Source organism: Phoxinus phoxinus (genome assembly GCF_949152265.1).
Source record: "Phoxinus phoxinus genome assembly, chromosome: 10".
NCBI lineage: Eukaryota > Metazoa > Chordata > Actinopteri > Cypriniformes > Leuciscidae > Phoxinus > Phoxinus phoxinus.
This window is the reverse complement of record NC_136885.1, coordinates 25,133,923-25,159,448: the sequence shown is the minus strand read 5'-3', so window position 1 is coordinate 25,159,448 and position 25,526 is coordinate 25,133,923. Positions and strand designations below refer to the sequence as shown.

At 40.5% G+C, this 25,526-nt stretch overlaps 1 protein-coding gene across 2 annotated transcripts; it reads left to right on the top strand.

Annotated features, from left to right (window-relative positions):
• Positions 1 to 293: 293 nt before the first annotated feature.
• dop1a (DOP1 leucine zipper like protein A) lies at positions 294 to 25,526 on the top strand. 2 transcript variants are annotated; one of them, XM_079624672.1, is made up of 38 exons: positions 294 to 650; positions 1,740 to 1,932; positions 2,021 to 2,202; positions 2,289 to 2,459; positions 3,062 to 3,251; positions 3,382 to 3,480; positions 3,731 to 3,830; positions 4,725 to 4,834; positions 6,187 to 6,301; positions 6,396 to 6,516; positions 6,623 to 6,742; positions 6,819 to 6,930; positions 7,255 to 7,284; positions 7,849 to 8,088; positions 12,933 to 13,479; positions 13,838 to 14,109; positions 14,190 to 14,342; positions 14,447 to 14,547; positions 14,671 to 14,936; positions 15,043 to 17,140; positions 17,496 to 17,607; positions 17,875 to 18,057; positions 18,174 to 18,299; positions 18,378 to 18,512; positions 18,630 to 18,685; positions 18,779 to 18,883; positions 19,680 to 19,746; positions 20,035 to 20,179; positions 20,306 to 20,385; positions 20,641 to 20,750; positions 20,886 to 21,035; positions 21,141 to 21,202; positions 21,334 to 21,486; positions 22,636 to 22,772; positions 22,985 to 23,040; positions 23,196 to 23,360; positions 24,185 to 24,314; positions 24,688 to 25,526. In XM_079624672.1, the coding sequence occupies exons 2-38, from the start codon at positions 1,795 to 1,797 to the stop codon at positions 24,988 to 24,990; spliced, it is 7,440 nt and encodes a 2,479-aa protein (XP_079480798.1). In that variant the 5' UTR covers positions 294 to 650; positions 1,740 to 1,794; the 3' UTR covers positions 24,991 to 25,526. The 2 variants fall into 2 exon arrangements, with proteins under 2 accessions (XP_079480798.1, XP_079480799.1); XM_079624673.1 differs by lacking the exon at positions 7,255 to 7,284.

The window sequence follows — 25,526 nt, the reverse complement described above, 5'->3', positions numbered from 1 at the left end:
AGCTAACGTTAGCTGTACAAACTATTCCGTTTATAGTCCACAACCACAATATGGTTAACGTTATTTAGTTCAGTTTTATGTATTCGAAATTCACGTTTGCGGTATAAATGTGTATAATTTATACTGAAGAACAAAACGTGAAACGCTCTTCCAGAAATGTTATAGTTAATGTAGTTAATATTGTGTTACTTATTATATTTTAAATCGCCCGTATGAAATTTATTTCCGGGACTTGCCTACAAAGTGACGCAATCATGGGAACTTTTATTATGAAACGGAGACGTATTTTTTTTGTTTAACAAGGAACTGATCCCGCATGCGCAGAACGAATCATTTTTTACCTGTCAACGTCTTTAATCAAAAATGGTTTCATCCGCAGAGTGTCAACGCTATCTGCATTGATGTCAACATTAACGCAGCTGTATAAAAGATGGCTTTACTAAGAGCAGATATGTAACTTAATCTCTCCAGCGGAGTCCGGGAAAGCGTTTATGCTGTCAGTACACCCACCGACGTCGCACCTGACCGTAACGTTACATCGCTCACAACCTATTCATCCATCTATACATTTGCCTGCCTACAAGACTAACAAGCCCCCTCAGCCCCTCACAGCTCAGACCTTTTTAAAAAATCGTCGTCGACTGACAACGGTAAGCAGCAGCTCAATGGAGAGAATCCTGTGCTCTATAGCGAGCGTACAGTAGCATAGCAGTTAGCGTGTGTTCATGACATTTGATCGTGTTTGGGTGGCTATTCTCAATATGTATGGGAGGTATCGTACCAAGTGGAGAGATGTAGAGAGATGTTTACTATGAACCACATATTCATCATTGTCACACTAGTTAACCGCTTTTGAGGACCTCAGAGGGGCCTTCTCATCACATCAATGGTCCCTTGTTCCCCATCAGCAGATTATGGGAAATCACAAGCCTGCCAAATGGAGTGATGCTATGTTTTTTTCTAAATTGAATTCATTCCAGTTGAAAACAGAGTCAGACTTAGAAGGGCTTAATGTGCATACTTGTTTTGCTTGGTGTGATCTTGTTTTGGAGAGAGTAAAAACTGGGCTGTTATGATGCATCTTAAAGGGACAGTTCCATCCAAAATTGAAATCATAATTTACACAGTACACACCCTCATGTTTTCTGTATGGCTTTCTTTCCTCTGTGGAACACAAAATGTGAATTTAAGCAGAATGGCAGCTTCAGGCACCATTTATTTACATTGTGTAGAAAACGACTGAGGTTGCCATTCCTATTGGTACAAAATGAGGGTAAGTAATTGATGTTTTTGGGAGTGATCTGTCACCTCAATGAAACGTTTTTATTTTTATTGCAGGTTTTTTGCATGAATTTAATGTTTTCAATAACATAACTGCTGTTAACGCCAGATTAGAATGGGGTATGTGGAATTATTAATTTATTTCCCCAGTCAGTGCTTTATTGTTGTTATTCTTTGCCCTTTATAGCTTAAAGTGTCTCACCTGCAACTGAGTCACATCTGTTAATAATTCAACAGCCTCCCACTGCATTTCCACTAGTGACAGTGAGCTCTTCTGACCACTAAAGTGCTGCTGTGTTTGGTTGAGTGTGGTTAAGCTTATTGTTGAGTATACTGGAATCTGGGTGTGAGCTCTTTTTTCCGTCATCAAGCATGTGATCTACGCTGTAACATTACTCATTGAGTTATGATTGAATTTAACCTTTGTGTATTTTCCCCGCTGTTCCTTTAAACTTAAGGTGTGATGTTTGTACGTGACCTCGGAATCGGCTTTTAGTCCCATCGTGTAGGACGATGAATGCAGAGGAGTTGGAACTCCTTGGTGACTCGAAGTACAGGAACTATGTGGCAGCGGTAGATAAGGCCCTAAAAAACTTTGAGTACTCCAGCGAATGGGCCGATCTGATCTCAGCACTCGGAAAGCTCAACAAGGTCCATTTCTACATCCTCTTGATTTTAGTAGCAGTTCCAAACCTGACAGGTGCTTTACTGATCTAATTTTTCTGTATTTGTTGGACAGGTTTTGCAAAACAATGGCAAGTATCAGGTTGTGCCCAAGAAATTGACCATTGGAAAGCGCCTGGCCCAATGCCTCCACCCGGCGCTGCCCAGCGGGGTTCACCGCAAGGCCCTGGAGACCTACGAAATCATCTTCAAGATCATTGGACCAAAGCGCCTGGCGAAGGATCTTTTCCTCTATAGGTAGAGATATTGCGAGATTGATTTTTCTGCTACAGTGACTTTTAGTGCCTAATATGTGCTTTTATTACCCTTTTCCTCCTCCTCAGTTCTGGACTCTTCCCTTTACTATCCAATGCTGCTATGTCTGTGAAGCCAGTATTACTTGGGTTATATGAGACCTACTACCTGCCCTTGGGGAAGACTCTTAAACCAGGCCTGCAGGGACTCCTGACCGGTGTAATGCCTGGTCTGGAGGAGGGATCAGAGTATTATGACAGGTAAAATAAAAGTTTTTAAATCTAGAATGTACTTGTTTCATGTTTATTAAATATGCATACTACTGTTTATATTACTACTGGTATTATATTAGTACAGTAACAGTAATATTGTTAAATATTATTGCAATTTAAAGAATGCAATTTATTCCTGGGAATTTCTTATTATTTTCTTATTTCTTATTATTTTCAATGTTGAAAACATTTGTGTTGCTTAATATTCACCGGTATTTATAAATAATATTGTGGAAACTGATTTTTCTGAAAGGATTCTTTGTTAATTAAAAAATTGCCTTTATATTAAATGTTTTTTTAACAATGTAAATGTACGTCTTTACTGTCACTTTTGATCAATTTAATGCATCCTTGCTAAAAAAAATTAGTTTCTTTTAAAAATCTTACTGACAATATTTTGAACAGTAGTGTATATTATATGTTCTTAAAAACATCTTAATCTTAATGTATAAATGGAGCTAATGAGCATGCACAATTAAATATCCAATATTAGCTGAGATATTTATATATATATATATATATATGTGTGTGTGTGTGTGTGTATACATGTATCTACAATATGAACTAATACCAATAAATAAAAACAATAGGAGCAATACCCTGCTAGAAAAGGTGGCAGCAGCTGTGGAGCAGCCGGCCTTCTACAGTGCCCTGTGGGGCAGCATCCTAACCAGCCCTTCTGTGCGTTTGCCTGGAGTGTCCTTCGTCCTACTGCACCTTAACCGAAAACTATCAATGGAGGACCAGCTCTACATCATTGGCAGTGACATCGAACTGATGGTACACTGATCAATAGTGGCAAAATGCAAGCAAAACAGCCTTTAAAAATGAATGAATCACAATATAGAAATAGTTTTATTGGATACCACAGGGAACATTTATTTATATCATGATTTCATGTTTTCTTCAGGTGGAAGCAGTCAGCACATCTGTGCAGGATTCCAGTGTGTTAGTGCAGAGGAGCACCCTAGATCTGATCCTGTTCTGCTTTCCTTTCCACATGAGTCAGGTAACAAAACTGACAATTTTTTATTCTATTTTACTCCAATGATAGGAATATTTCTTATATTTCTCTCCGAAATTCAGCTGTGAAAGACCTTACTGTGTTGCATCTCTGGTGGCAGAGTCACCTGTCCACCTTTAACACATATATTTGTAGATTTGATTATTCTCTAGTCACAAAAATAGAAAATTTAGTGTAAAGTTTTTGACAGAAATTACGCACTAAGACGAAATGCACTCTATTCTGTTCATTTCAGGCTACACGTCCAGACATGATCAGGATTCTGTCTGCAGCACTTCATGTTGTCCTACGAAGAGACATGTCCCTGAATCGTAGACTTTATGCCTGGCTGCTGGGTGAGATATCCACACCTCGCACACAAACTGTATGCTCTCCAGTGTCCACCCTTTTTAGTTTTGTTCCCATTTTCAAAGATGGTGTTCTTAGAAATCCTTTGTTACATTGTAAATGTCTTTAATGTCATGTTTCATCTATTTAATGCATCCTTGCTGAATAAAAGTATTAATTTCAGTAACACCTTATTTTACAGTGTCATTGTTACATATGTTATGCTACATGTAGTTATTATAGTAATAACTATTAATTATGCATAATTAATTACATGCAACTAACCCTAAACCAAATCCTAACCCTATAGTAAGTACATGCAGTTACTGAATATTACTCAGTCAGTACTTAAATGTATGTATGTACAGTGTAACAAAGACACCTTAAAATAAAGTGTGACCTTAATTTCTTAAATAAAATATTTCTGACCCCAAACTTTAGTGTAAATAAGCACTAAAAACTTAATTTTACAACTTCATAAAAACAGCATAAACTTGCTTAAGTTTTGTAGTGGTAAAGCATTTTATATTTAAGCTATATAAAATGGACCAAAGGTTAGAAACAATTGTTTTAACATTCCGATTTCTCATGTTTTCATAAGAACCATATCACACATTATCAGTTCAGACAGATTGGTAATATGATTCCTAAATGGCCTGCGTGTTTAAGTGTTTTGGTTGACCTGATTTTGTCTCTTACTTGCTGTCCATTTGCTGTGGATGAACATTGCGGTAAGTTTGTATGTCATGAACACAGTGACAACTATAAGTAGCCTCTTATCATATTTTCATGAACACTTGCTCATTTATTTCCTTGTATCTCTGCAAGTCATTAAAATTGTTTTGGAAAACTTAATATCTATGAACTCAGTGTTCTTATTGTGTGCTTGATGGTGTTTTCAGGGTTTGATAACAATGGTGTGCAAGCAGGCCCTCGTAGCACCCGACTCAGTAATCCAGAAGAACACGTCACACACTACTTCAACACTTATTCCAAGGACATGCTCATTCAGGTAAGGTCAAATGTTCAAGGCAGAAAATGAAGTCCAAACAATGAGAACTTCACATATGTTTTTGAATGCAACATCCAAATTTTGTTCTATGTCAAAAAGATGGATTGATGCGACTAATTTTTCATGGGACATCAGAAATCTCTGCTGTTCACAGTATTCTAAGCAAACATTTCCAGACAGAGAAATCAAAAGCAACATAGAAACTTCAAAAGATCTCTTTCTTTTTTTGAGTTCGAGTTTGCTTTTGTTGTAGGATAAAACCGTTTTTGTTATGTCTGCAGAGGCACACAGGTGCATGCACACATTTTGTCAATAAGCCACTCTGTCTTCACTTTTCTCCATGTGGTCTGTATGCATGGTTTAGCTTGCAATGAGACACTGGTCCCTATGCATGCATAGACAGAGCCTTTCAGGGCCATGCTTTTAAAATGTCCCGGTACCCCTGGGGGTTGAGTTTGGGACTGCAGCAGGGGGAGTTTTGTTTTTGGCATTTTCCTCTCTGTTTTATTGGAAGGGGAATTGTTTGATTGCGTGCCATCTGGTTCGGGCCACTTGTTGGATCTCGCTTGTTTGGGAAGTAGGTTATTGCAGGGACCGTCTGTTCCTCTGTCTGTGCAGCCATGCGTTAGACCAAGTGTGAAATCCCTAAAGAGCGGAAATACACACTTGCAAAGGCCTACACAGTATAATGGAGAGAATTTTCCTTCTCAAGGGTAATGCTGAGGAAAGATGCATCTTAAGTACTTTCGTTACATTTAGATTACCTTTTTCATCATCTAACACTCAATTAAAATTAATCTTTAAAGTCAGCATGAAATTAAAATTCACCCTATTTTTTCGATTATAATGTAAATGCATGTTATAGATATCATTGTGAAATTTTTTTTGTTATTACTGGTATCTTACTGATTTTTTTTTTTTTTTTTTGCTCATAATGTTATTCAGAAAGAATGTCTTAACTTGATCTTCTGGGTAAAAACCCCACATTGCATTTTTTTTTTTTTTCAATAATCTTTTATACTCTGATGTATGTCATTATATGGAAAAAATTATCTGTCGCTACTTTTGAACTCTATGAACTTTAATAATTGAATCAATAACACTGTTAAATGTAATCTTTAGCAAAGCTCAAAACCAATAAACTGTATGTTTTTCATATTGAACATTATATACATTTATAATGTTATGATACATTTACTTGTAATTTTTAAAACCGTTGGTTTAAGTATTTTATTTTTCATTTATACAAAATAGTATGTTTGATATCAGCCATTAATCTTCAGCCATTTATCATTACTGGTCAGAATTTTATTTGTCTTTGCATCCCTAAATGTGTCTGTGTATGTTTGTAGGCCATGGTGGGGATCTTGCAGGGGAAGGCAAGAGGAGGGGAGGAGGAGAGCATCCTGATGCACGACTTAAAGCCGTTTCGCATTCTCATCAGCCTTCTCGACAAGCCTGAGCTGGGTACAGCCATTACTACATGCTGTCTGTGGTATGCTTAAACTCACACAAAGAGAGTTTGGAATTGCCTTGATACTTTTTTGTCCACTTTATTTAGGCCCAGCAATCTTAGAGGATGTTCTGATTGAAGTGTTTCGCACCCTGCACACTCAGTGCCGTGCTGAGTTGGACCTTCAAAACCAAAACCCCTTCAGCAAAGACCAAACTCAACTTAGCAGGTCCGCACTTCTTTTCTCTCACTAATGGTTTTTACAATTATGCAGTTCTTACAAATATTTTTCAATGACAATATTTTCAACTTTTTCTTTTGTGTTGCTTTTTCAGCAAACTCAGAGAAAACAAGAAAACAGCAGAGCTCATTAAAACCGCCAACCTCTTGTTTAACTCATTTGAGCCCTACTACATGTGGGACTATATTGCACTCTGGTTTGAGGAGTGCTGCAGGTGTGTGTAGGATAATGGGTTGAAAATATAATGCATTTTTGGTCTATTTTTGCTTGACCTCATTCTCTTTTCATAGGTGGACTCAGAGCAGTCATACCACTGGACAGACTATGAGCTCTGAGACATCAACACGCTCATTGGTTGAGTTCTGTGAGCTGGTGGACTTCTTGTTGGACATTGTATCTTTGGTTGGTAAACTTTACACTTGGATATGATAATTTAGCTATGGAAATGTTCAGATCCCTAGTGACTTTTTGCCAACTAGAAATTAAAATTGTCTAATCTCCATTGATGTTCCTACCTCTTTAGTTATACGCAACTAAACTACTTCAACATTTTAGTGTAGATATTTTCTACATGTGTCCAAATTTTTATGTGTGTGCTGATGTCTATGTGAAAGATTCAGAGATCATCTTGGCCTTCCAATCAGGGTTTCTGAAGTGTTTTCTGGCCTCTGCACTGCTCGCTTCTGTCTGTCTGAAAATCTCTGCTCTCTTTTTTTTCCCTCGAAGCCTACTAGAAGCATGAGGGTTATCTGCCAGGTACAGTACTGCTCTTACTTGCCTCTTCACCTTACCTTCACTTCACTCTAATTTTTTGGCTACCTTTCCAGAAACATCCATTAACGGTCTGTAATCTCCAGGTTTTCCATTTCCTGCTCCTTGCTCGCTTTGAAAAAATAAACGCCACTTCAGCTTCACACCACTCACACCCTCTGATCTTGAATGCCGTGAAACAGACAAGCGGAGTAATAATAATAAAAAAAAGCCTATTTGCTGTATTAAATTATATTTATTGTTATGTTATATCTAACATTTTACATTATATCATTATTTAAAAGAAACACTCATCATGTTTATCTATGGATGTTGCGGAAGGTAGAACCATAAACTTGCATGAGCTCACCAATTAAAATTCTTAAGCTTGTTACTCACTTTTACACCACACATAAAGCCTAAATGGTTATAATATGTTTTTCAGTTTTGTTAACCATAACTCTTAATGTATATTACTGACTGTGACGCAGGAATGGACCTCCGGCTGTCTTAATATTGACAAGGAATTGAGCCTCCCTCATGCATATCTCTCTGTCTTTTTCGCTCTAGGAGACATACATTGAGATCCAGACAGAGCATCTACCTCAGTTGCTGCTGCGGATGGTTTCTGCTCTTACCACACACCTGCAGGCCCTGGGCCTCAGAGAGCTCACCCACTGTCTGCGCCTCTGCTCGAAGATCCTCAGCAAAGTCCAGCCCCCTCTGGTGTCACCCCTTGCACTGCCCTCTGGTCCGCCCTCGTCCTCTGCCACAACTACCCCTTCCTCTAGAGACAAAGATGAGAAAATGGTGAGAGCAGACAATTAAATGATTCAAATATGTTCTGTGAATAAATACTAAAAACCAGATAAATGACTGATTTTATATGTAGGTCACATTTTTAACAAGCTTAAGGTAAAGCATAATATATGCAGGGTCTACACAGCAATGGAAAAACTGGGAACAAACAAGCTTATGAAAGACATTCAATAGAATGTTTTTTTTTCTAGTTATGCTCAGCTCTAAATTATTTAATCAGTTAGAAATGGCTATTTACATTTACATTTACATTTATTCATTTAGCTGACGCTTTTATCCAAAGCGACTTACAATTGCTATATATCAGAGGTCGCACGCCTCTGGAGCAACTAGGGGTTAAGTGTCTTGCTCAGGGACACATTGGTGTCTCACAGTGGATTCGAACCCGGGTCTCTCACACCAAAGGCATGTGTCTTATCCATTGCGCCATCACCACCCCTCTATTTCTTTTAGTGCTATTGCGAAATTTTTTCAGGGTTCCTATGATGGAAAACCTAGAAATATATAATAATTCAAATATTTCCAGGCCTGAAAAATTCAGGAAAACACATCTTAAAATGTCATTAAAAACAAGTAAAGAACAAATTTCCATTACAATTAAATGACTGGAAATTCAAAGATGTATGTTGCCTTCAAGTAACATGTAGACCTCCTTTATTAGGGGCAGAGCACCGAAGTTACCTATTGTAATCGTTGGCGTTCTTATTCTTCTTCCGTTTCCGCTCAGGAAGCCTATGGCAGCCCATAGAACCGCTTGCGGTAAAGTTCTAATTTGAAACACAGATAGATAGAGACAGTCTGAATTGTCACAATAGTAAATTTGGAGACTCAATCCCTCTAGTGCCACCAATTGTGCAAATTTGCACTCACGTTTTATGCTAATAACTTTTGAACCGTAAGGGCTAGAAACAAAATTACTATTGCCTCATTTTCTGTCATGAAATTTGTCTGCCATTTTGAATTTTCTGAAAAAAATACTTTTTCAAACTCCTCCTAGGCCATTGCTCCGATTTGCACAAAAATGGCACCAGGTAATTTTTATGTCGAAAAAGTTATGGAACTCAACTGTTCCCAAACAATGTCGAACGAAGTGCCTGCCAAAATAAACATGAGGCTATATCTTTGCAACGCGTGATTCTTTTCCCAAACCAGTTCAACGGAAATCCTGCCCTGCACCCAATTCTAAAGATTTCATTGGTCATGTCAATCAATGTACTGATACCAAAAATCACAAAACTGGTCTTGTTAGATTTGGTGCATCATGTCGAATCAAACGATACCAAACTTTCCTATATTGACCATTTTGGGCGTCGGCCATTTTGAATTTTGTCGTACAATGCTATATTTTAAGTATGCATTGGCGTATTTTTACAAATCTAGGTATGTGTCTTCGGCACCATTGACCTTGTGGTCAAAAGTTATAATACCTATTTTTTCAAACTCCTCCTAGACCGTTTGTCTGATTTTCACCAAATTCAAGTCAGATCATCTTCAGACTGTGCCGACAAAGTTGTGGATTTCGCGTCGATAGACGAAACTGTTTTCGTATACCGCAGCAAACAAACCTGAGGCATGACGACAAAATGACTCTTGAGGCTGTATCTCTGCAATGCTTTGGCATATTGACACCAAACGTTGCTTGTGCCATTGTCACCTCACTCTGAACACACCATTTTGGTCACAGCACCATCTGTTGGTCGAAAGTGATAAACCATTAAATCAAATTACTAGTGGCTGTATTTATCATTTTTCAGCCATTTTGCCTAAAAAAATCTTAAAATGTCTTTAATTGCTCTTTGTTGCAGTTGGTCTGATGCTCCCAGCCATCTTGACATGATGTATAGTGCGTGTTCTTTGTGCTTGGCCCCGATAATTTCTACCTTTGTAGAATGAATATTCAAAGTTGTTGTTTTTTTCCTTTATATGTAAAAGTCAATTATATAGGCTGCCCTTGGTAACTGATGAAATAAATCAAATGAAAGTAAGATAATCTCATTTAAATTGAGTGGCTTTTAGAAGCTGTGATTCAAGCCCAACTAAGGAAACACATTGGCATCAGTGCACAGAGACCGACCTCCAGTCTGAAACACAAAATCTGTTACTCTCATCTCTGCCCTGTGCTTCATGTACAATTTTTTTAGGCATTCCACATAGGGAATATGTAGTGTAGATTAAAAAGTATCTTAACTTAACTGTTCACAGTTCAGCTGTGAAATGTACTCTCTTTCTTCTCTGACTTTGTACATCACTCAGCACTTTATTTAACTGCCAATAGCAACAGTACTCTGTCAACTTAGAATGTCTTTTCATTGTTTTGAAGTCTTTGGAAGCAGTCCCTACAGCATTAGTCTGTTAAAGTCAAGCCAATATGGCCTGATTGCCATACAAGCACTGGCCTGGAAACAACCATTCTTCTGCCTGATGGTGTGTGTCTCCCACTGTACATGCCTTCACTGACTCCCTGCTCTGGGTCCAGTAGACAGGATGGTCCGCCGTCATTGGACCCTGACATAAGTTTGTTAGGGTGTGTGTGTGTGTGTGTGTGTGCCCCCATGACCTGTTTGCTACCTTACCGGGACTACATGTCTCCACCGTAAGTGAAGCTTCATCGAAATTGTGCCAGACTCCCTGGATGGTGCCAGCATACAGGGAGGGTAAGCAAGGGAATAGGGATGAGACGTTCATGCACAGCTGAGTTCCTCTCTCTAGTGGGAGCCAAGTCTAGCCTCTGAGGCCCAAGAGTCTGTCATTTTCACTCAGGTGAAAATAGCCTTCAACCTCTCAAGCTCTCGCCTTTCCCTCCTCTGGGGCTCATGCAGCGCACTGCTTGCCACCTGAGTCTGGCTCTGCGCTGCTACACAGTTCTATGATAGAAACCACTGAGTTGTGGATGTCTGAATGTGTTATAGCCAACCCACAGCATGATGGGAAGGGCTTCATGTTAAAGTGTAGGACTGAGAGAGCTATGTTTTGCGCAAGAAATGGCCTCAAATTTGACAAGCATGGAATTCCTTGCAGCCTTACAGTCACTATGATAATATAACAATATAATATTATCGACATTATGCAAATAGGGATTTTTTTTTTTCTAATCCCTATTTAATTTAAAAAAAAATTTGTGGGATTTTTAAAATCGACTTCGTGGAATGCTTGAACAGTCAACATGAAGGAAGCTCTATATGATTAGACTGGTTTAGGTCTCACTTGACCTGTATCATATGTGGCTACATAAGATGCATTTGTTGTATTCAAAAATAGCTAGATAGAGCTCACCATAATGGAGCAGAATTCACTGGTTTCAAGTCTTAATGTAAGGGTTGTGACAGGATTTAAAAAAAAAACTGCACCAGATGTAACACAACAGGGCTCGACATTAAACCTTGTATGTACTTTGCCCTTCGAACAAGTAAATCGGTCATTCACTTGTCTAAGTAAAAAAGTTTATTGTCTGGAAAGAAAAAAGGACTTTTTAATGCAACTTAATTTCAAGCAATATTTGCATCAGTTCTTATTAGTTTTCATCAGTATCAGCTCTTATTTACTTAAATCAGCATATTTGTTATTTTTTTAATTTATTTTTTACCTTTTTAAAAAGGTATTTTTTTCCTAGCCCTATTAAATGTGTCATCTATCATGTCAAATTCTTAAGTTGTATCAGTAAATTCAATTAGGATAATAAGACACTAAAAAAAGTCTGTTACCAAAAGAAATCACAATCAGCAAAATCCATCTTTTCACTGCAGAGGAAATAGAGCTGCATCGGAAGTGGCTTTTAGAGAGAAAACATCACTCTTGGTCATGTGATATTGCTTAACTACCGGTATATATGTTATGTGCTGTTGCAATCATTTGTTTGGATTTTCCCACAAGAGACTTTCTCACAAAGACTGGCACGACCTTGTTACTGTCCATAATTAATTTATTTTATTCATTTCATAAATTTTATTTATTTATTTATTTATATAGCACTTTTTACAATACAGATTGTTTCAAAGCAGCTTTACAGAGATAACAGGAAAATAATGCAACAAAGTTTGTTTCCAGAAGAAAATAGCATCACAGTCCAGCCTAAAGTAGCCCTCAGTAAGATCTGGATTTCTTTGTTGTATCCTCGCGTTTTGCTCGGAGGTTTCTTCGGAATATATATTTGACAACAACTGTTAAAAACTCGCTGGCTATTTTCAGACACTAGAGGCTTAGTAGATCAACGACATCAAAGCAGATGGGAAACCGCCGGCCCAAAGTTGCAAACGCTGTTTTTCCGCTCACGGGCACCAGGGGGGTGCGAAACCACCACCATTCAACCCAAAATAAGTAATATAACCATTCCAGTGACTCCGAAGTTGATCAGTTAAGGTAAAAAAGTTACTTAGTTCACCTTTAAGTAAGTTAATGTTTAATTTTGTTGTAAAAAAGTTATTAATTTAGTTCATTTATATATGGCTGCTCTGGAGATACCTGTGATGTCATCGTTCAGTTCTCATATAATGGTGTCAATGCAGGCAGATCAATATTATTGTTGAATATTAAATTTAATGTCCCCAACTAAGCAAGCCAAAAGCCAATGGCAACATAGATGAAAAAAAGGTGAAAAAAGCGACAGTGGCGAGGAACCAAAACTCCATCAGGTGGCAGGATGGAGTAAAATGTTTTAAAAAAAAATCAAAACTAAACCAGTATATTTCATTGACTTAATGAAACTGCCTTGACTTTGAAACTGTCAAAGGGTGAATGTAGGGTTTTGCACAGTAGTGTCAGAAGACACTGTGTTTTATGTACCATCCTGGAGAGAAATCATTTTCTTTCTGTTCTTTTTCATTCCCAATCTTGCTCAGACCCTACCAGTCACTCTTGAAGCCCCTGGCAGCACTGATGTATTTGATGATGGCGAGAATGCTTCCAGCAACCGATTGTCAGAGAGTGGATTTACTGACTTCATCCAGTACCAGGCTGAACGTGGGGAGCAACCTGATAAGATGCAACACTCCGAGGATGATGCCTCCATCCCTGAAGATGTACCTGTCCAACCCAAAACTAAACCCAAATCTGGGCTTAATAGTTCATCCCACAGTAAGCCCCAGGACAAGCCAGTGATGCAGTCCTGCCTTGAACATTTCCAGCAGTTCCTTTCTTTCCTAGTGAGGCTTTACATCACCCCAGGTGGTCAGGCAGAAGCAGGAAAGAGCTGCAATGCAGAGATGGACACTCTAACAGTGGTGGCTGATAAAAGATGGACAAGTGGTTTTGAGGAGTCGTCTGTGCAAATGGAGTGTCTGGCTGCATTCACTGCTGCCTGTCAGCTCTTCTTGGAGTGCTCCAGTTTTCCAGTCTACATTGCTGAGGGCAACCTGAAGTCCTCGCCCACTAGAGAGGAGCAGGCAGGTAAAAATGACCTTCTGCTGCCATTTCTTAATTGAATGTACCAAAGGTCCGAGGTCAGCCTGTTAGTCACCTTCCTCTAAGTTGTGACCTTGTTATCACAATGCTGGACATTGTTATCCTTGACTGCCTCTGCTGCCTTTAATCATAACTCAGAAATAAGTATTAGTATTGCTTTAATATACAACCCTTACATACCTGATAGCACAATCTGCTTTTTTCACATGCAGTATGAATTAATTTACTACAAAGGTATTTGGGGGCAGTTTATGAGGGTAATTTATATAAATACATAGTTTGTTTCACATTTGAAATCCTTCTATGTCACATTACATATTTGTGTTGTGCCATCTCTTGACAGGTGAGAGTGTTCAGCCAGCGGTGTGGCTTCAGACCCTGATGGATGCATGCTGTACAGCTGCTGATTTCAGTATTCAAGCAGTAGCTATCTCACTTGTCATGGACCTTGTCGGACTCACACAGTCTGTAGCTATGGTGACAGCTGAGCGTGTGGCAAGTCCAGACTCGGGCCAGCCAATGAGTCCGAGTCAGGGGCGTGTTTCAGTGGTGATTCGACCACCACTCACACCTGGTATCTTGAAGTACATTGCAGAGAAAACAGGTTTCTTCAAGGTTTGCATTATTTCTTCACTTCTTAATTCTCTTGAAGTCTCTCCTTTTATTTTGATCTCCTTCTCACTTCTCTCCCGTAGAGTGTAGCCCTTATCTTATGGGATCAGTTGGGAGAGGAGACTCCCCAGCACCACAAGCGCAGTGTGGAGCTCTTTTACCAGCTTCATAATTTGGCTCCCTCCCCCAGCATTTGTGAAGATGTCATTAGCCAGCAGCTCATGCATCGAGACAGGGTCAGTCATACATGCATGCACAGACACCCCACAAACAAGTGGCATAGAATTGCACAATTATACATGCACCGAATGTTTTTCACATATTACCAATTTTATTTTAGAGAATACGCCTGGAGGCTCATGTAAAATTCTCAGTTCTTTGGCACCTAACCAGAGACTTGAATATCACCAAGTCCTCCCCTTTCAATCGGACCTTTGACAGGTAAAAGCACTTCTATGGGAGATGAAGTCTAATTATTCAAAAAAACAAATATGACTTGGAGAATCATCTCAAGACACTGTCATTTAATTGTTAAACTGCCTCACTGTTCTCTTCCTCTTGTAGGTCTCTGTTTATCATGTTAGACAGCCTCAGTTATTGGGACGGCTCTGCAAGTGCTGTTGGCAGGGCCTGGTTGAACCAGGTGTTGCAGAGACATGACATAGCTCGTGTTCTTGAACCTCTACTGCTTTTGCTGCTGCACCCTAAAACTCACCGTGTATCCATACAGCGGGTTCAAGCACAGCGTCACTGGACCCCGTTCTTTCCTAACCCAACGGAACAAGAGTCCTCTGAGCCAATTTACATGAGGGATATGGGCTATACTGAAAGTAAGAGGGTTCATCTAGTAATATAAATAGATTTATCATCTGCTTTTTTTCTTGTTTAACCAAAATAAATATTTGCTTTCTAATGTGATTTTTGTCTCCTCTGCAGGTTTTAGCCAGATATCAGGGAATGGCCAAGCATGTGGCAGATGCCTCCCATTGGATGATATGGAACCCTTTAGCCTGACAGTCAACCCTTTGAGTGACAGTCTTTCTCTCTTGAGCCTTAGTAGCGAGAACCTGCAGCTGTGTGGCGAATATCAACCTCCTGATCAGCAGGGGGAGCACCAGAGCTCAGATTCAAGTGGCTCTCAGTCCTCCACTATAGACAATGGCAGCTTTGATGAACTGGAGGGAGGTGGTAGCACTGTTAATATATCTGATCCTGTGCTTTGTCAATCTGTTTCGTCTGAGGAGGAGTCCTTGCACAAGGCAGTTTCTGCTGTGCTTTTTGAGCTAGTAGACAGAGTGGTGCAAATGGTGGAAAAAGAGTCCACTGAGACACCATCATCTCCTGATGCCTGGATTCAGACAGACTCTGACAGTTCTAACTCATCCACCGATACCTCTAATGGGCCATGCATCACACTTGCTCCCTTTTCCAACACCCAACCTAGAATGCTCCCAGAATTTGTTGCAGGGGGAACCTTGGAGTTCCTGGCTGTGGCCTCAATTGATGCTTTAGGGGAAGAGGAGCATCGGGAAGGAATTGCTCGGCATAGCTCCTCCCCTTCTATCATTACACTGCCAGATAGCGGTGGCAGTGCTGCCACAGAGCAGAGTCTCCAGGTAGTTGACCAGCACCGCAAGCGCAGCCACAGCAGCACACAGCTCAGCCTAAAGGGCAAGATTATGGAGCGTCTGGTGGACAAATCCCCAGGGGCCAAGCCTAAAATCAAGAAGGTCAAGAGGAAAGATGATGATAGACGCAAAACCAACCAGGCTGAGAAGAGCCGCCCACCCAGCATCTTCTTCGGTGACAGTCTTGACTTGGAGAACTGGTACAGCTGTGGGGAAGGGGAAGTGTCTGAGATTGAAAGTGACACAGGTTCACCCAGTGGTGGGGCTGCTAGCGGGGTGGGAGGATCTCGCACTTCTGGGTCACCTCGTTTTAACATTCATCCCCTATACCAGCATGTGCTGCTCTATCTTCAGCTCTATGACTCCTCTCGGACTCTGCATGCGCTCTCTGCCATTGCAGCCATGCTACGTGCTTCACCAGCAGGATTTGTGAGCGCCATCTCCACCACCAGCATAAACAACACATACACTCCACAGCTCTCTCTTCTGCAGAACTTGCTAGCACGTCATCGTGTCTCTGTCATGGGCAAGGACTTCTACTGCCCCATCCCGCAGGACTCGCACTCTCACTCGTTCCGAAGTGCCATGTTCCTGGAGATCATAATCTCCCTTTGCCTCTATTTTCTGCGCAGCTATTACTCGGCCCATGTGGCCGCCACCTCACAGGACCTGGCAGGCAACCATGCCATGCAGCTGACAAGCGTGGAGGTGCTGACGTTGCTCTTCAGCGAGCTTTCTAAGGTCACTGGGGGCTCAGCAAAGGGCTTTGCAAGCTTTATTTGTGACGTTTTGTCCAAATGCAAAGTGCAGAAAGTAGTGCTACACTGTTTGCTTTCCACCATATTTAGTGTACAGAAGTGGCATGACCACCGTGCCCGTGGCACCAATGTGGCTGCAGTTGAGGAGGGGCTTTCAGAGGACAGTGTCATCAATCTGTCAGAGGACCAGTTGGACAACTGCAGCGCGATACAGTCACAACTTTTGCGTCTGCTTCAGAGCCTGGTGGTGTTGGAGCACCGTGTGATGATCCCAGTGGATGAGGGTGGAGAGGGAGTTCCTGGGTCAACTGGGTCTAGTGTCATACCTAATGGTCCCGGGACTGGTTTTGAGCTGATTGGGGGTGAGGTCGAGCATGTCAACCCACAACAACCTATGACATCCTTGCAATATCTGCACGGGCAACCCATTACAGCTCAGGGCATGTTTCTTTGTGCTGTGATCCGAGCCCTGCATCAGCATCATGCATGCAAGATGCACCCACAGTGGATTGGCCTTATCACAGCCACTTTGCCATACATGCGAAAAGTGCTTCGGCGAGTAGTTGCATCTGTTACTCTTCAGCTGTGCAAAAACCTTGACAACCTTATCCAGCAATACCGCTACGAGACGGGCCTCACAGACACAAGGTACTGGACCAATTCAGTTATGTAGCAGAGAAACAGGGCCATACAGCAAAGCACAGTAGTTCACGGAGCTGTTTGTATTGAAATGTTCAAATTGTTGATAAAGAGTATAATCACAAACAGATCACTCACCGCAACCACAAAAGTGATTATTTCAATATAGGTCATGTGATAGTAAATTAATTTTGACCCACAAGAGGGCACTGTTCACCATCAATTCTTCAGTGATTGCCCTAAAAATATCATGTTCTTTTAAAAAGCACTTTAGGGAATATAAATTAAAATAAATACCATAAAAATTTGAAGCAGTGCTTTGTTAATGAGGGGAAAGCCAATGTTTCTGTGTGTATATTTCTAGGCCCCAGTGGATGGCATTGTGTATCCCTCCTGACCTGATTCTAACTGTACTAGAAGGAATGACAGCCATAATCCATTATTGTCTGCTAGACCCAACATCACAATATCACCAGGTGAGGGAGCTAGTGTTTCCTGCTTGTTGTCTTTCAAATGCTTAAGATAATGGATACATTAAAAAAGTCAAATGGTGAGAACAATTTAATAATAATAATAATTGCTATTATTATTATTATTATTAATCTATAATGTATGTATATATATATATATATATATATAATATTAATTTAATAGGTGTCAGTGTTTTCCAATTTCAATCAATGCTTAGGTGTGAGCTTTGAATTAGTATGATTTTTTAATGCTTTTGTGCATGTAATCTTCAGCTTCAGGTGAATGTAGATCAGAAGCACCTTGCAGAGGCACGTGCAGGCATTCTCTCCATCTTGCACACCATCATGTCCTCCGTAACCCTGCTGTGGGGTGTCCTTTATCTGGCTGATAGTTCCGACAAGCCAGCGGCAGCCTCTGCCTGCTCCACCTCCAACATCAACCTAGGATCCACAAAGGTACCGTTAGGAGAGTGGACTTGTGTCTTAATCTTAATACACATGTAGTGACTGTGCTTTGGTCCTGAGAGTAGTCCAGGTGCTAGGTTAACAAACTTTTTACTGCTTGTTCACAGAATCTCAGGCAGCAAATTCTAGAGCTGCTGGGCCCAATCTCAATGAATCATGGAGCTCACTTCATGGCTGCTATTGCTTATGTGTGGAATGAAAGGAAGCAAGTTAAAACTCCATCCAGGAACAAGGTATGATCAACACCAGAAGTAACCTATTGGGTTTGTACCCAGGGACTACAAAAACAAATGCATTGGTCTGTATTTTAGGTAATTCCCACAGCTAGTGAGGAACAACTTCTCCTTGTGGAACTTGTTCGTTCAGTAAGTGCCATGCGAACTGAGACTGTGATACAGACAGTGAAGGAAGTCCTCAAGCAGCCCCCAGCCATCGCCAAAGAGAAGGTAGAGTTACGAATATACCCTGACAACTCCCATAATACTTCTCCAGTCACTGTCAATTACTGCTGTTGGTTTTGCAGGTAGATTTAAGACTCCCCTTTGCATTTCTTAATTTTACAGAAGAATCTTTCCCTAGAGGTCTGCATGCTTCAGTTTTTCTATGCCTATGTGCAGAGGTAAGTGAACTGACCAACTATAGTAATATCAGCATATGCCAAAGGTATTCTTTAAATTACTCTGTCTCACTGCCCTTGTCTCGTGTCTATTAGTATTCCAGTGTCTAGTCTGGTTGATAGCTGGCCATCACTCTTGGCATTGCTGAAGGACTCTGTGCAGCTCAGTCTGCCTGCTCCAGGACAGTTCCTCATACTAGGGTAAGTTATTTTTCTCAAATCCTAGGACAGCCATACTTTCATTTCAAAAGTACATTCATTTAGAGGTTTTACTCATAAGATAAATAGTGGTAAATATAATAGAATGAATGTGTCCAATAACAAAATGAACTTTGTCATAAATGAAAAGTTTGTTTTTGTTAAAAAAATAGGCAATATGTTTTGAAAGACTTCATTAGCTATCAAGCTTATTTCATTGGAATGTCCTGGATCAAATTATATTAGGCATTGTTTTACTGAGAACGTTTACTGAGAACTGAGAACGTTAGACTTTAAAAAAAAAAGATTGCTCCTTTGGACTTCGGTACCAAGTCGGTCCTGAAATTTTTAAATTGTGACGCTTTGAACGATGTTGAGTGGAATCGTAAACACCTCTGATTGGCCATTGTGTTCACATGCTCATCGGATATGTCCGTGATTGGCTACAATGAACAACGCACAGGAGCATTTGAGTGCACACGGAAGTGTTTGAAAGCGTTTTAAAAAACGGGAGCTGGAGAGCGTTTGAAAGCACAAGCAGCCGTTTATTAGAGGACCGGTCCTCCGATAGACGCCTGCTTCCAAACGCTCCCGTGTGTATCTGTGTAAGCGCTCGGTGAGGAGCGTCATTGATGTTTATTTACAACATGTTTTTGAAGCGCTGATCATTGTAGCCAATCACAGACATATTTGATGAGCGCGTGAGCACAATGGCCAATCAGAGATGTTTACGATTCCGACTTTTTGACAGCTCTAGATCACATGAAGTATCAGGAATTCATTTTTATGTTTTCTTTAGAGTATTGAATGAGTTTATCCTAAAGAATCCCACCCTGGAAAGCAAGAAGGACCAGCGAGAGCTACAGGTGACCTTTCCCTCATTCCAACACTCTCCACTGTTACATCCAAATATCATTGTTTTTTTTACATGGTTACTTTGTGTTACTGTTTTTTGGACATTGTACCATGGTAATACCATGTATTTCACTACCACTTGCTAATACCACTGTATATAAATATGGCAATTCTATAATACTATGGTAAACATTGAAACAGTTGGTAATGCCATGGTACTTTAGTGTCAGTGTCAGCTGTTTCTCTTACATGTCTCAGTTTAATTGTTCACATTAAATCATAAAACCATGATTTTCCAGGATGTGACCCATAAGATCGTAGAGGCTATTGGAACGATTGCAGGCTCATCCTTAGAACAGACCACATGGTTGAGGAGAAACCTGGAGGTCAAACCTTCCCCTCAAATCATGGTGGAGGGGGCCAGTCTGGAGGCAGATGTAGAAGGTCAGAGACTATGTGTGTCTGTGTTTATGTAAGGTATAGCCCATGTACATCGACCCCTGTTAGCATGCACAGCTCCATGACCATGAGGGTATGGCGAGTCTTTCACTAACAGTATGTATGTTTCAGATCTAATGCTCACAGTGATGGAGGCCTCCAGCTTCACTCCATCTGTGTACAGTGTTCACGCCCTCACTTTGCTGTCTGAGGTAAACACAGAATGTCACATGCACACTCTTTTCCTTTAAATATACAACGAGCCCAAATCTACCACAGGTGCTGTAGATATCATTTGTAAATTAGAATTTTGCATTGGTATCAAGCACACCAAGAACATTCACAGGTCACCAGAGGTCGTGCTCTGCCCTGCCCCACTTGTCTCTGTATGTTTGCTTTTATTTTGCATTGTTGTGTTGATTGGGTTTCTGTGAATTGAATTATTGTGATCATGGGTGTATTTGCAGGTACTGGCTCATCTATTAGATATGGTCTTCTACAGTGATGAGAAGGAGAGAGTGATTCCTCTGCTGGTCAACCTCATGCATTATGTTGTGCCATACCTACGCAACCATAGGTATTTAGTCTTCAAAATCCAACACTGTTGACCCAAGATGAGGAATTGACAAAATTATCTGCTTCAGTGTCTTAGATTGTATAATTGAAAGTTATTAGGGATCAAGATCTTGTTGCTCTCTCTTCTTTTTGCCAGTGCTCACAATGCCCCCAGTTATCGTGCATGTATCCAGCTGTTGAGCAGCCTCAGTGGATATCAGTACACCCGGAGAGCCTGGAAGAAAGAAGCTTTCGACCTGTTTATGGACCATACGTTTTTCCAGATGGACTCCTCTTGCGTCAGCCAGTGAGTTCTGTACAGCACAACATGTCCTTTCTCCTCGTCACAGTGGTTTTACTGCCTCTCACAGGGCAATGTTACCCTTTAGTTGACCACATCTCTCTCTTTCAGCTGGAGAGCAATCATAGACCACCTGATGACTCATGACAAAACCACATTTAGAGACCTGATGAGTGAGTCTTCCCTTTCTACTAAGTGGGCCTTCCAGCTGCGCCCATCTTATTGCTCTATCATTATCATCGAGTTGGTTTTTTGTGTGTGAGTGTTGTAGAGAGGAACTTGCTAACATTTTGTATATGTGCAGCCCGAGTTGCCGTGGCTCAGAGCAGCTCTCTGAGTCTTTTCACCAATCGAGATGCAGAGCTTGAGCAGAGAGCCATGTTACTCAAACGACTGGCCTTCACCATCTATAGCAGTGAGGTGGACCAATACCAGAAGTACTTGCCAGACATTCAAGGTACACGCAGAAACTAACAGACATGCTACATAAGAGCACCTAAACAAAAAAAACATTGATTACAAATCAGGGGTGTACAATCCTAGAGGGCCAATGTCCTGAATTTAGTTCCAACCTGCCCCAAAACACTTGCCTGTAAGTTTCTAGGGCTGCGATCCACTTCGCTTTTAGACGCATACTTGCAAACTTCCCTGAGCTCTTCTTCATCTCCAATTTGAAGTGAGTTCCAGTTCCTCATGTGAATGAGGAAAGCTTATATGGACAGACCCTTGACCCCCTCGACAGACCCTTGACTGAGGAAGCGAGTTGACTCCTATGCAAACTTCAGGCAGCACACATACACCACAATGCAACACGATTGTAACGCCACAGTATATCGCACTTAATACTAGGTTTAATCTATTAATTGCTTATTAACTCTTAACTTATAAGGTTATTGTATTGATATTTTATTAGTTTGTGTAATTTTATCGATTTTCTCCAACAGCACAAGCATACCTATAGGCATATAGAATTGTGCATCAAACTAATTAATTCGGAAAAGTAAATAAACAGTATAATGTAAATAATAAATCAGTTCCATTAAGATTTCCAAGTGTCCAAAGGCTTGGGACTTTCCTATTCAATCCATTCCAAGGGTACTGCCAGTAGTGGACAATCGTAAGAATCGCCAGTAGTCCAACGTAAGCACTGATGTACATCTGAGAAGGATAGACATCAATGAGATGGAGGGAAGTTAGTGAGGGTAAGGCATAAAAAAGTTAAGTGAAGCGCAGCCTTGTAATCTAGCGCACATAATAAGCTCTAAATCAGGGGTCGGCAACCTATGCCAACTTTCAAACAGCACTCTGCACGTGAGAAATATGTATTTCGCTTAAATACCCCTCACACCTGCACACCAGTGAACATTTTTGAGGTAATCGTTCCTCATAGTCACACAACCTGTTTAACGTTAGAAGTTATAAATACTATTAAAGGGTGAAAATTATACAGTTTCTCGAGTCACGCTGCGCGATTGAGTAGATGACAGCTCACAGTTTGTTCAGCTGTATTTGTTGCTCTTATATTTCAGAGAAAAAGCTACCGCTGTCAATGAGATTTTCAACTCTGTATACACAGTCCTTGACATTTCACACACTGTCGTTTCAGAGCGTCTTGTGGAGAGCCTACGACTCCCTCAAGTGCCCATCCTCCATGCTCAGGTCTTCCTCTTCTTCAGAGTGCTGCTACTGCGCATGTCCCCCCAGCACCTGACCTCACTCTGGCCCACTATGATCACTGAGCTGGTGAGGATATGACACACCTCACACACATTCACATATTACAAATAATCACAAGCAACATCTTACAAATCAGTCTGTAAGCTCTTGGCCTTGATGGTGAAATAACAGAAGTTCCCAGGGAGAATTTAGACGGGAATAGTTATTTGGTAGAGCGTTTTTGTCTCATTCTATTAGAATTAGCCATGTTCATTAGGCTTGTTTGTTTCTTCCCACAGGTTCAGGTGTTCTTACTCATGGAACAAGAACTCACTGCAGATGAGGACATCACCAGGTATCCATTTATCAAATCTGTTTTATAAATGGATTCAAGAAATAAAATCAAGAAAAGCTTTTGTTCAAGAAATAAAATCAGGCTCCATTTAAGACCTTGATAGGTGATTTGTACATGTTGAATGCTGATGAATGTGGTCTTTGGCCTCTCTCCAGGACCTCAGGCCCCTCGGTTGCAGGGCTCGAGACAACATACTCAGGGGGCAATGGCTTCTCTACCTCCTACAACAGCCAGCGCTGGCTCAACCTCTACCTGTCTGCCTGCAAGCTGCTGGACCTGGCCCTCGCTCTGCCCTCTGAGAGTCTGCCTCAGTTCCAGATGTGGGTGTTTTTACACGTTTTGACACATTAAATGTTTTGAAATGTATTTTAGTACAGGGAAGGAACTCATTTGAATAAGCTAGTAATATTTCTTGGGCTTTCTAGAGCTTTTCACACTGCACTTAACCCCAGGTTATCGTTGTTCTAAATGCTGCTTTTAACCCTGGATAAAGGAACATTTCACACTTGTAATTTAAAAGTGAGGTTAGCACCGCTTTTTACCCAAAGTTATGAAACCTCACAAACCACTTTTGCTGTAACACTGCATTGCAGTGCCAAACTTGTAGTGTGAAATTATGTGGTGTTAGAATGTTATGGCTAGATGCTTAGCAACATACACCCAATTGCTTGCCTCATATTCACATGTTTTGGACAGTCAAAGAAACACTGTTTAAGAAATGGTGATAGAAAAGACGTTAATTGGAGTGAAGAAAAGGCTGTTTCATTTAATTGTTACAGTTATAGTTCAAAAAGTCTAAACAGGTCGCATGCTGCTTTTGTCTATTCAATGACACTGACACGGCAAATATGCAAATAAAGACATTAACACAGGGTTTGGGAATTTATAGTGCAGCTTATGATTACCCAGGATTAACTGTTAACTCTAAGTCATGAGCAGTGTGAAACGTGATAACCCAGGATTCTGTTTACCCAGGGTTTAGAATGACCCATGGTTAACTATTTCAAGTGTGCAAAGCCCTTCTGTTCCGAGCTGTGGAAACTATTCATCCTTTTACATTATATCAGTCTTCTTCATTGATAAAATTCATTACGAATATTGAGCATATTTAATTTGAAGGAAATAATAATACACTGTGCCACAGGTATCGCTGGGCTTTTGTCCCTGAAGCCTCGGATGACTCTGGTCTGGAGGTCCGCAGACAGGGGACCCATCAAAGAGAGTTCAAGCCCTATGTTGTCAGACTGGCCAAGCTGCTGAGAAAAAGGGCCAAGGTAATACGACCAACAAACAGTCGCCACAATATGCAATTAACCCTAAAAAGGGCAAGACCATAAAGAGACATCAGAGAATTTATGTATTGCTATTTTTCCATCTCATCTCTCAACCCTTTCCCTGCCTCTCCCCACAGCCTCTTAAATGTCGCCCCTTTTAGGATTACTGGTAATCTATGGAAATCTGTTCTTTCCAATTGTTGCCTTATTTTTTTAATAGATAAGAAATCTATTAAAAGATTAATAGATCTTTTATTCATTCCACGTGATTAGCATAGGACCTATAACATTTATAGACTATTCAGTAGATTTGCTAATGCTCGTAAACCTAGGATGTTCATTACCTTCATGGGAATGTCTCCATTAACTCTAGAAAAATCCAGAAGAAGACTGCTCCACACGCACTCTGTCCTGGGAGCCCGGACAGCTCCTGCTCACCCTTTATGTGATCCGCAGCATGGAGCAGCTCCTCCCTTTCTTCAACCTTCTCAGCCAGGTGTTCAGCAGTAAAGGCAACAGTCGCTCAGGATCATATCACAGCCCTACCCCCAGAGACGGCCCATTCCCTAGCAAGGATGGGAAGTTGGAGAGCCAGAAAGTCTTCTGGAGCCGGGCCAGACAGAACATTGAGGAAATGGTTGAAAAGGACTTCCTTGAGGGACTCATCAAAACGTGACCTGACATGAACAAAAAGTGAAGCTATTGAGCAAAAACACTAACACCTCACCTTTTAAAAAAAAATGGAAGAGAACAAAAAAAAAGAAGTTTGTACATTTTTTTTGCTTTTCTAATTAATGTATTTTTCCCCAAAAGCTATACTATTTAATTTAAATTATTTTAATGTAAATATGGCCAGCTGTGATGATTTCTTTGATTTTTTTTGAGCCCATAGGATAGTATGATGATACTGTGCCATTCCATATTGTGGTGACTTGCCTAATAAAAGAGACATATCATGTGAATTTAAAACATTTTGGAATTTCCTTATACACAGAAAGGCTTGTAACAGATCTCATGTCCATAACTAACTAATCAAACATGCACTAATATGTATTTCCTTTTGGATTAGATTTCAATTGTCAACAAAAACCTTTCGTGTAAAAATGCATATATGCGGATAGTTAAAAGTAATGTTGCTTTAAAAAGATCAAAGCCATAATGGAAAAACATTGCGTAGCAGAGATAGGAAATAAAACATACATGTTCCAATCC

Bases quoted from the DNA above. Each gene is read 5' to 3' on its own strand.
- dop1a (XM_079624672.1), top strand. From the start codon at position 1,795: ATGAATGCAGAGGAGTTGGAACTCCTTGGTGACTCGAAGTACAGGAAC. The intron at 4,835-6,186 runs GTAAGGTCAAAT...GTATGTTTGTAG, and splicing joins CCAAGGACATGCTCATTCAG to GCCATGGTGGGGATCTTGCA. The intron at 20,751-20,885 runs GTATTTAGTCTT...TCTTTTTGCCAG, and splicing joins CCATACCTACGCAACCATAG to TGCTCACAATGCCCCCAGTT.